At 42.3% G+C, this 11,871-nt stretch overlaps 1 protein-coding gene across 1 annotated transcript; it reads right to left on the bottom strand.

Annotated features, from left to right (window-relative positions):
- Positions 1 to 1,614: 1,614 nt before the first annotated feature.
- On the bottom strand, positions 1,615 to 11,460 carry ccdc92 (coiled-coil domain containing 92). Its single transcript, XM_086077230.1, has 4 exons — positions 11,131 to 11,460; positions 7,783 to 7,920; positions 6,978 to 7,019; positions 1,615 to 4,162 (listed from the first exon to the last, which is right to left on the bottom strand). The coding sequence occupies exons 2-4, from the start codon at positions 7,916 to 7,918 to the stop codon at positions 3,354 to 3,356; spliced, it is 987 nt and encodes a 328-aa protein (XP_085933356.1). The 5' UTR covers positions 7,919 to 7,920; positions 11,131 to 11,460; the 3' UTR covers positions 1,615 to 3,353.
- Between the last annotated feature and the right edge of the window lie 411 nt (positions 11,461 to 11,871).

The following is an 11,871-nucleotide window of genomic DNA, read 5'->3' as shown; positions in this document are numbered from 1 at the left end:
GGGGTCTCTGGTGTACACTGCAGTCGAGGACATTAATCACGTAACGCTACTTTGAATTTCGATTTTTAACAATGAAAACAAAAATTATAAGTATATATTCAAATATATCTATATATCTATAAGTGTGTGTGTGTATATATATATCTATATATATATATTTGCAGTATCAAATACTGTTTTCATGGTAATCTATCCTAATTAAAATGAGATAATACATGTTCGTCAATCCAAAACATTGTTAAAAAAAACATATTACATACATACTGTATTATGGCACGTTGACGTAGTGGATACAAGTCTGACTCAACAGTTGAGCCCAAATAAGGCCCTCCAGACTGGAGCCTTCATTAATTTCGGATGTTCCAAGACATGGATTCAATTTACAGTTTTCCACAGTTCGTAACACACGTTTCTCAAAACATTGAACGCATTCCTTCACATTGTACACACAAACCTGAAAACCTCACACACACAAAATGCTAGACCTGACACTCCCTTTTCAAGATGACTCTTTGCCATCAAATCTCTTACGTCACAAAATGGAACTCGTGTGTCTCATTTGGTACACACAACCACATTCTTGAATGACACACGTACCAGTGAATTGATACACAAAGCTCAGCATTTGCTGCACACTACCAAGACTTCACAGCACACTGAAGTGCGAAATTGAAAACCCAATTATAAAAATGCAGCATACAATGTGAATGGCAATGCCTCATGAGAATTACCGATTTTTCCTTTTGGAAAACGGGTGTGTTGGCTCACTTCTTCAAGCATAAAATATCACACAAGTATGCAAGAATTCATTGTTTTATTTACAGAAAATGCATGTAAAAAAGAAAAAGAGAAAAAAAGTCAAAAGTTTGCCTCAAACACCCCCACAGGAGGAATTACACCACATCAAGTCTCCTGTTTCTATCTGGCCACAGGGCCTCATCCATCCCACATCACAGAGGATGGTTTCTGTTTCTCGCATGGTTTATGGAATATTGCATGGTCTGCAAGGATCCTCCTTTGGATTTGCTTCAGTGTGATGGCATTGTTTCCCCTCACCATGTTCACAATTTCTGTTTCATGTGCTGCAGAAACAACGCGTTCGTCCTTCAGTCCTACAAAATACAAAAACTGTCAGCACACTGTATTGACACTGACAAGGCAAATAGATTTACTGTAGTACCTGTTCTCTACTCTGAAGGTCCTGATGATTTCAGCGACAGTGAAACGGTTGAGATTTGGCTGGACTCTCAGGTGTGCCTCTCTCATGCTCAGACCATGATTCAGGACCTGGTCAGGATTTGATCAGAAATTATTGCTCTCCTTCTTGTCCCGTGTCCCACTCTTCCTCTTCCGCTCTTGTGATTGTCTGATTTACAAGCAGTCCAAGGTGTAGGGTGGTCTCTTGCCCAAATTCAGCTGGGATAGACCCTGAGCATAGAAAATGGATGTGTTTCTCACTGTATCGATGAGAATTATTATATAGCGGCCATTTTGAAGATGCACCAATTTTATTTGGAGGAGTCCGTTATGTGAGGGTTTCAAGCAACTCGGCTCCATTGAGTAAGTAGCCTGCTGTGCTGCAGGAAAATGCATGTCAACATCTACAGAATCAAGTAGGCAACCAAAAAAAGCTTTATTGTGTGGATTTATATTATTATTCAAGGGCAAGTGTTGTGTGAAAAGCAGGATATAAAGTGACAATAATTACCATCTGAGGTGTCGTTGTATTCTCTAATAAACACTAAATAAAATAAAATAAAGGAATTACTTACAAATGTACAGCCTTTATAAAGTATAATTATATCACAAAATCCTATTACAGCAGTGTTTTTTTTTCCAAATGCCCTTTTATCACAAATAACACAGAGATATTAGAGATGTTTCAGTCCTTATTATTCTTCCCAGAAAGACACGACTTTTAGCTCACATTGAATTGAAGCATAAATACATGTGCCGTTACCAGTTCACCTTGATTATGCAACCTACAGTCATATATTCGAACTGACATTGCAAGAGGGTGAAAGACATTCAGACTATTAGCTGAACGGTTGCCGTTGTCCTTTGCAGCTGTAGACATCTCAATGATATCGTTTGTCATGACGTCCTGAGACAACCGGTCGCCGTCACTACACTACGTCATGTGGGTGTGCGCGTTTGCACCAAGCAGGCACTGATGCAGATATTTGGCTGAGGGTGTGTTGATTGCACCGCACAGGACAGAATGATGCGTGTATAATACAACACTCGCTTGGGTTGTAAAGAAGAAACATTTGGCATGCTTTGCGCTACAGTCGTCCTTTTCAAATGTGCAGGAAGAAACGTCTGTTGATCTGTTGCGTCATTTTCTGTTTACGTTGCAGTGTTTTTGCGTAGAAAGCAGGCTACACAGTGCTTGGGCTCCTCTCTAGCCTCCGTGTGTATATGTGGCCTCGAGTTACGTCGTTTCGATTTGACGGCGCCCGTGCCTCGTCCGTAGCACCTTCTTTTTTGGTGATTCCTCACAGTAATTTATTTAAAGTTGTGTTGTTGTTAACTCCAGCAACGGACGTACATCGAGCAGGTCGGCCCGCCATCAGGCGCGTCACATTTCCCACTAGCTCCGCTTTGCCGTCCCGTCAGCAACGTATGTCCGTGCGGAAACACGAAATATTGGTTCCGGCTAGCACGAGCCTGAAAATTACCGCAAGATTACCGTACAAAGTATTTTGATGTCAATATTGACTTTAACAGTGAATTCCGACTCAAGTCGAAATTCCGATTACATTGCCAACGTAGGAACGTAACTCGAGGACTCCCTGTATACACTACTCACAAAGGCTTTGGCATAATTGGTCGCGTAAAATTTCAGGATGTACCTAAAATGGACGTCACCCGAACTTCATTTGAAATCGGAACTTGTGAATGCACGTGAATCAACCAGTACAATCAAAGTCCTCTTCAACATGCTGAGCTTAGAGTTTCAGTGTCATCAACAGGTTGTAAGTTAGAGATTTACTCAAGAGAGACTCGAATAGTCACTGAAAGGCATAGAAGTGCACGTCGACAGTGGGGCATTCAAAATTTTAGAGGTCAAATTGAACAGTGACTACCCCCTCGTCCCCACTGTTAAAGTGAGAAACTGACACAGCTCAAAAGGGTTTGCACTTGCCTAACAATGCCACAAGAAGGCCTTACTAAATGGAGCTCCTCCGCTCAGTTCAACATAGTTGCTTGGGCACCAAGATGCCGCCAGAAGGTGCACAAAAATAGTGCATTGTTGAGTTTCAGGAAAAGGGACAGCAAAGCCGAATATCCAGAATATTTTGAGAGTAATGTACGTTACGTGTGTGCATTCATGTGCGTGTGCGACTACTTTAAACTGTTCGGTCAGCCCCAGTACGCTTCCGCACAACCTTTTCGTCTTTCACCTGGTCCACTGCCAGAGTCTCCAGCTCTGCTTGGGGTGCGGCCATGGGTGGGGTCCCATGGGGGATGCGGTGGGCCACCCCCACGTGAGCCCTATACTGGCGGTCCCGAGCCGGGCTGTGCCGGGGGCTGGCCATGGCCCCCGAGGGAGTGACGGGCGGGCGTTCCGAGGCGATAGGCGGGATGACGGCGGGTCGTTCTCGTACCACCTGCAGATCCGGAGACTCTCTCCCTGCCTGTAGGAAGGGCGTCGGGTCGGGCATAGCGTCCAAGGCCGCACGCAGCACCACCCGTTTGCCGTCGGCGCCGAGCCGGTACACCTCGGTCAGCTCGGGGTGGAGGGGCTGGGAGAGGCTCTTCCTCATACGGCGGCGCGGGGTTTCGGGTTGCCTGTCTTTGGGCGGAGGAGGCGTGGGCTTGAAGGAGGCCACCGGGCTGACGTTGGGGCTGGCCTCCGAGGAGCTGCCCGCGAGGAGTTTCTTCTTGGTGGCGTGAAGCTGCGACGTGAGGTAAGCGATGGTGCTGGCTCGCTGCTCCAACTCTCCGGACAGGACGGCCAGCTTGTGGCTCTTCATCTTCAGTTCCTCCAGGTACTTCTTCTCCCGCTCCTTGATGGTGTTCTCCAGCACGAAGATCATGGCGTTCTTCTGCTCCAGGTCCCTGAGCAGCTCCGTGTTCTCCTCCTCCTTCTTCTTCAGCTCCGCCTCCAGCTCCTCGCACCTCCTTTGCAGCTCTAGGCATCGCACCTCGCCGCTGTCTGCACGTGCCAAACCGACCAGTTAGGACAATGATGAAAACAATATAACTGTGACATTTTGATATCATTTAATGGAACAGTACAGTACATATTGCTAGCATTGCGCCCAACCCTCCCAAAAAAACTCAAGTTTGTTCAATCATAAATATTGCACCATCAAAGAGAGCAAGCCATTTTCAACATTTTGCATTGCTCAATCTTGGGTTCCCCCGGAAAACTTGCCAAGCCTGGTGGTCAGGAATGGACGAGGAACAAAATTTAGCCCGGGAAATATCCGTTGATGTCGAACGATATCCAAACAGTATGATAGGGTAATTATCATGATATTGTGGGGAGGTTGGCGATATAAAAAAAAGAGAAATGTCACGATACTGTGTAAAAACTAGGGATGTCAAAATGAGTGCATTAATTTTGAGTTAATTTAAAATTCCTTTAACGCGCGATTAATGACCGCCCCCTACATGGAAAGCCTGTACTGGGGGAATTCTAGTCACAATGCAGCTGCCACGTCAAAAATTTGCAGTAATAAATGTAATAATAATGCATGTTTGGGGAGACTTGGGTCAAGTTGTATTTGACAATTTTAAAAATGTGCAGAATTTCACAAGTTACTTCATGCTAAAGATTAGATAGCTCTAAAAATGAAAAGAAAAATTCACTGTACTGTCACCGTCTTACAAATGCAATTATGCCATCTAGTGGCAGAAAAATGACCTCAACACAAATCAATATCACACTCGTTTTTTACAGTACAGTACATATTTGTATATTTTAACTAAATTTTATAAATTATGTAATTACTGTATCAATGACTAAAAGATGCAGCCCTATTTCTTAGTTGAACATTTTTTCAATTTTTTGTTAACGAGTATGAAAACATAGGAAAAATTATTTACTTAACATTTTATTGTACATTTAGGACAGATATAAAATTTGTGATTAATTGTGAGTTAACCATTGAAGTCATGTGATTAATTACGATTAAAAAATGTAATCGGCTGACACCCTTAGTAAAAACTCACGATTTTGCAGAAATTAATAAATAAAATAAATGTATTTGTTGTATGACAGAAAACCACCGCAGTAGCCAAAATATTAATACAATTAAACTGCACTAATAAACTAACCACCAGAGAGTGCTAGAACTACACAAATGGAAAACAATCTCACTTTTTTAACAGCTGTGCTGTTTTTAATATTGTGACATGAAGACGACGATATTCGGGCAATTTTAATATCGCGATATTGTCATTATCGCTACATCCCTAATATTCATTGACGGGGTGAAAATAAAAGCATGCCGGCCCACCAGGCCTATAAAGCATCGGGGGAAACCCTGGTTAATAATTAGTAAACATAACGCCCACAGCATAGAATTCAGGTGCGACCCCAGTGATATACACAATAATACAGTATGCACTGTAAATCATGTATGTTTACATAATGTACACATTACATCATCAATTTATATGGCCCTTAAAATAAATTCATATGTCTACCTCATGTTCCTTGCTAAAATCTGGACTGAAATATATTGGCTTCAAATATCGGTTATCGGCCTCCTTGACTACTAATAATCGGCATCAGTATCGGCCCTGAAAAAAACATATCGGTCTATCTCTATCTTTAATCTGTCATATGGCTTGTTGGTATTTTTTAACCAGAGGTGAGCATCGCCATTGACTGGAATTGATGATTGATGGAAGTGCCCACCTTTTGGCGAGTGCTTCAGCACTTTCAGCGAATGCTTGATAATGCGAAGCCTTGAAAAAAAAATGCACACATTACTTCTGTCGATCGCGGTGAGTACACGCGGTCCTTCTCAATCGGTGTATTTTTGTGAAACTTTGCATGATCAAGAATTCGCTGAAAATGCTGATGCACATGCCAAAAGGTGGGCACTTCCATCAGTCATCCAGTCCAGTCAATGACGATGCCAACCTGTTTTTAACCATGTGAAGAGAGCAAACCAGGGGTATTTTGAAGGTGACAAGCATATCATTATGAGAACAGTCACATGGAGACTCGTGCTGTGTACAGAACGCTCTTGTCTCACATTACACCAAGGACCTCGCTCTCTGATGACCTTTGTTGTTTTTCAACATGGCCCCACCCCAGACAAACTATATGATGGCTCCGTTACTGATATGTAAAATTAATATAATTAAGTGAGAAAGAATCGTGATTATTGTTTATTCCAGTTTTTCAAAATGAAAACTGTCTATTGAGACGAAACGCTATACATGTTTTGAATTACTTGTAGTGTGTTGGCAGGCGCCGTGATGCTGAGCAAGCCGTGCATTAGGGCTGTGACACATAATCTCATTTCCTGCACTCCAATCTCTGATGGCCCATATTGACATGATAGTGCCTCTCCCTCGCCCTCTCATGAGTGAGCCGCTTATGATACTCTACAAATCTGTTCTGAGCCATAGTAAAAAAGAAGCCAGCAACACGCAGGATCAGGCTGTATACAAACAAATACATAGCTTAAAATAACTAGAGCTGCGTGTCGCCTGCTTGGAGCTTCCCTGGTTGTTAAACAACTGTCCTGTTAGCCAGTATCAGTACTTGAGTCACATGATGTCACAGCCATGGCAACGTGGGGGTTGGGCACTTGGCAAACAGCAGACAAATCTAATGAACAATGAGGCGACCCACAATGCAATGATTCACAGCTCGCCGCCTGCTGTGAATGTCGTACACTTTCGCCATTTTACAATTTTGTGATCAGATTCAAAGAAATCCCTTAGAAATTATAAATGTTTAACACAGATTTAGAAATGGAGAAACACACTTGGTAACGGGAGCTTACCTGAAGGATCGGAGCTTCGCACTGTCAGCTCATATGTCAGGTCTGGGAAAATACAAGAAGGTGATCATCAGGCAGCTCGCAGGCACATTTCAACCAAGAAGCGGTTACTGCTATTATGAAAGTCACTCTACTCTTTTCACATTTTACACATTTTGAAAACGATATGCTTTGTAAGCAGTTCAACAAGTGTGTACAGTAATGTGTTTTGCTTTTTAAGCAGTTTTTGGGACCAAAATTAACTGTTTCAACCAAAAGGTGTTAGGCAAATAGAGATATGGATCGATACAAGATTAAAGAGATTCCTCTGTCAATGCTATTTGCCCTTGAAATTCCTCTTGGCGACAGAATGAGATTCCTCTGAAATTCAAACATCTATCCTTCCTTCCTTCCTTTAGTCTTTCCTCTGGTCTCTTGATGTCTCCCTAATTTGTTGGAATTTAGATGTTTCTGGGGTTGGTGAAAGATTCTGGTTTTGTAAATCTGTGGTTAGTAGGTGCTTGTTTAGTTGGTGCTGGATTGCACTTTTTTCATCTTTCTTTTCTTTGATCCTTCCTCTGGTCTCCTGACAACTTCATGACTGGCGGGACTCTGAAGTACACGGTTAAGGTGAAGGGGTATGGTATTTTTAACAGGTTTCATGTGAATTAATGAGCACAAACTCACACGCACATACACACAAAAAAGAGAGCAATGATGATGACATGGTGACTTGTTGACTCTGTAAGACTGCCGAATGAACAATACTGAGCTCTCTCTCTCAAAAAAAAGAAAGATTCTTAAAGTACACATCAAGCGGGAAAGTCACCTGTGCATTGCTGCTGTAATCGGCGTATCTCCGCATGCAGCCCTTTCAGTGTGTTGGTGTGGTCCTGCTGGAGGAACAGCAGGTTCTTCTGTGCACTGTGGAGCTGATTCTCCAGCGGAACGTTGGCCGATGCCATGGCTGATTACATTCACACACACACAAAAGAAGAAAAATGTTATCATGTAAACAAGGGTAATTTTAAGGTCTCTTATAATCTATCTGTAATGGAAGTAAAAATAGAAATGAAATAACCTAGCAAATTTAAATAGGGTGGGCATGATTTGACTCCTTGAGGAACACCAGTTTTAGATGAATTGTTACTTTTTCAACAGTACGAGATGTGAGAATCTCTCTGAAGCTTGCCATGCAGAGATTCCACCAAACATCCTTGGCAAAAACAAGTACAAGTTCATTTTTGGACTATAAGCCGCTACTTTTTTCACTTGCATTCAACCATGCGGCTAATACAAAGGTGCGGCTTATCCATCAGATTACAAGGGGGCGCACTATAAAGGAAGCGCAAGAGTGTCAGGCAGAGCAAAACAAACCAAATGAGCAAAAAATGCAGTAGGAGAGACAGAACGAGAGCGAGACAATTTGCGCACTCATTATAAAAATAAAAAAAAGTAGCAGGAACCCGGTGCGGTAACATTACGGTTGGGTGCGGCTTATATATGTAACAAACTCGAGTATTCCTCAAATTTAGCTAGCGCTGTTTATAGTCAGGTGCGCTTTATAGTCCAGAAATTACTGTAGCATAAAAAGGTGCTTGAATGTTTTGAGCAACCCCTTTTCAATGCTAATATTGTACTTAACACAATAATGGTGCCTGGAGTAGTAGCCATGATGTGAATGAAACTTCCCATAGCTGACGTAATGTTGCTCTTCTAGTTCAGTGCACTCTATTTTCTTGAAATGCTTCAGGACACGTGTCACAATCGATACCACACAATCAACAGAACAGAATTCTTAACTCTCAGTTAATTGATCATCATGACCATCCCTAGTACAAGCAACACAAACAAAAGAAAGGTATGCTTGAGAAGAAGGCTCTATTTCTTCTACAACTTACAAGTAATTTCCTTTTAGTATCGGGCCATGGTATTCTTGGTTTGCGATGTAACTCCAATATGTGCATAAATCAGAACACTACATAGTCTTTACACTAACACAGGAGCAGTTATAGTCAATATCTGTATGACAAACACTTCTCGGACATGTGTCTTCTTGTGCTGCATGATCTGATGACATTATGACACCAAGTTCATTGCATGGCGTTTGTATTGTAACCTGGAATACACCATAAAGCTGATCCAGCATCATTAAAAGTTGGTCCAGCTCGATTTGGGCCAAATGAGTAGGCTTCAAGGTTTGTTTGGCACGGAGATGGTAAACATACTGAATACACCAACAGTTAATCTGACAACGTGCAGATTTTCACATCTCCTGTGATGTTAAAAAATGGCTTCTGTTATAATTGACTGTTGTGAATTTTATATTTGTTTGCCTAAAACAATAAATCAAAATCTGGTACAAGGGATCACCTCTTCTTCGGAGACAAATGCATTTTGTACGCGGTGCCTTTTTTAAAGAAAGGAAATTGAAACTAAAGTGGGTGCAGAGCTTGGAGCACATTGATCTAACATGTAACAGGCCTCCTGAGAATGACGCAAGCATCTTTAAGTCTGCATACATCTGATACATGCTTCCCACAGCCCTCGGATAACATCACTATACTATAAATAATATATAACGCATCCTAACTGGACACACGCCTTTGACCGTATTGCTTGAAGAGGGAAGCATTGCGAGAATCTTCAAAACACAGGCAGTATAAAAATAAAATTCAATAAAAACATTTGCATTTGGTGAGCCATAAAGGCTGAGGAGGTGATTTATTATTGATGAGTAATGTTGAGTCCTTCCAGTAAAGCATTGCTCTCACCCCAGCCCCTTTCCTAGAATAGCTCAGATTGCTTTCCGTGTTGTTGCTAAGGCATAACCTCACACCAGCCATGCCATCACATCAAGGTGACTCCAGACGGACAATTGTGTAGGATATGACAGTGAAGCTCCTCCTTCAGTGATTATAATCAGCCAAATGATAGAGATAGCATTGAAATTAATGCTGTGTACCAAAACCTGCTTGTGTTGAACGTTCCAGATACAACATTAATAATCAATGAACTGCAGCAGCATGAAACATTAGCCACCAGCTAACAGCCTCAGCACGGCACTCCCACAGTCGTAGACACAACATTAGGTACGGCTTTGAGCTCATGATTGACATGTTTTGGATTTGTGATGGCAAAGTATTTCAATCAAGATTCCTCCTTTTCATTTTTTTAACAGTGAAGGCTGAAAAAAGTTCTGATCCTATTTTGACAAAGTCTGTTTTCAAGTATCAAAATATCGTCAGAAAAATGAAGCCAAATGTCTACTTAACTAGCAAGGAACATATTCATTTTTGATCATTGTGCAAGTATACCTAATACGCGTGTGTGTGTGTGGGTGTGTGTGTGTGTGTGTGTGTGTGTGTGTGTGTGTGTATGATTGTGCGTGTGCGTGTAAGGGTGGATGCTGCATACTTCGCAGTGCACTTCCACTTTCAGCACCTCTGCATTGCGGACAGCACCCAAAGCCAGCCACACACAACGTGACGTTGCATCCAGGCGGCATACATCAACCGGACGACACCGTACCATAATCTTGCCAAGGTCCAAACCGAACACACGAGCATCTTTATCGGTACCAAGCTAAAAATGTTCAAGTCCCGGTAGTGGTAAACAAAAGGCCGTGCCGAGCGGCACAGCTTAACCTACATTTGGAGCAGATCGCTTCCTATTTGTTTATCAGGACACCAGTGCAGCCTTAAAACGAACATTGTCTTATGCTCGTATCTTCATTGGAAAGGGTCAAAAGAGACGTCCTAGTAGCTGTTACTGAAAATGAAAACGGGTGCAATTAATGCAAGGTGGTTTGTGCATTGTGGACGATACGTGGAGACGAGGCCCACAGGAAGGCACCCATCAGCATTTTGGACACATACCATCATCGTTTATTCACTGATGAAGGGCATTTCTAAGACATAAAAGCCTTTCGCATTGAACATATCAGAGTTGGCAACCCGCTTGGAATGCGGAACTGACAATATACGCATGTGCACGGGCCATTTAAACACAATACGAAGGCGATAACGACATTCTTTGAATGAAACAATTGCGCGTCCATAGAATGGGAAGTTCCCGTGTGACGCTTTGTGAGGATGTTAGCTTAGCCGGGGACAGCTAACGATAATATAACACACCCCTCGCCCCCGGTAACATATGACGTCGTGTGCTTGCTTACCTTGAGGCTGAAACGAACTCCGGCCGTGGACAATTTGACCGAAGACGGGCAAATCGTGGTGAAACAAGACAAGCCACCGCGGCTTAAGGATGTTGTGCCTCGCCGAGCATGTCGCTGATGCTGCCGAAGGGTGAGGAGAGCGGAGAACGGCTGTGTCCGTCTGGCTGTCTGGATCAGGTTCCTATCATCTCCCTAAGCGACAACGCTAAATAAAGCGATGCATCATGGGAAGCAAGGAGAGACCATCTCAGCTCGAGGTGTTTAGTGAAAGTTTGATATGATCTTATTTACCAACAACACCAGTACATGTAAGCAAATAAGCCATGGAAATGTACTCAGGTGAAATGACAATCATATTTAGTAAGATAATGTGAGGTGCTTACGGTTTGCACTGGTCAGCGTCATTGCCATAACGACAGACTGTCACATGTTCATAAATGATGATGTTCCGCCATCTAGTGGCAGCATTGGATTTTGTAGGTAAAGCAAGTGGGAGGGGTTCTTCTGACGTTTACTTGATTACGTAAGGCGTGTTTTAATATCAAGATTACGTTTCTTTATTTGCCAAATATGTGATCGTCCATACATAGTGCATTATATATAATTAAACTCGGCATTTTAAAATACTTTTTGAAATGATATAAAATAGTAAATATGGAATATCAGATTAAGGCAATCTGAACTCATAGCGGGTAACTCGGTTCCTCCAACAATCCGAAAACATGTATGCTAGTTTTTTTT

Source organism: Leptonotus elevatus, chromosome 5 (genome assembly GCF_054856555.1).
Source record: "Leptonotus elevatus isolate MCC_2025b chromosome 5, RoL_Lele_1.0, whole genome shotgun sequence".
Lineage (NCBI taxonomy): Eukaryota > Metazoa > Chordata > Actinopteri > Syngnathiformes > Syngnathidae > Leptonotus > Leptonotus elevatus.
The sequence above is the reverse complement of the archived record's forward strand: the minus strand, read 5'-3'. Positions and strand labels throughout refer to the sequence as shown.

Excerpts from the sequence above, each read along its gene's own strand:
- ccdc92 (XM_086077230.1), bottom strand. The coding sequence starts at position 7,918 with ATGGCATCGGCCAACGTTCCGCTGGAGAATCAGCTCCACAGTGCACAG. Across the intron at positions 7,020-7,782 it reads ATTACAGCAGCAATGCACAG|ACCTGACATATGAGCTGACA; the intron begins GTGACTTTCCCG and ends GTATTTTCCCAG. Across the intron at positions 4,163-6,977 it reads GCGAAGCTCCGATCCTTCAG|ACAGCGGCGAGGTGCGATGC; the intron begins GTAAGCTCCCGT and ends TGGCACGTGCAG.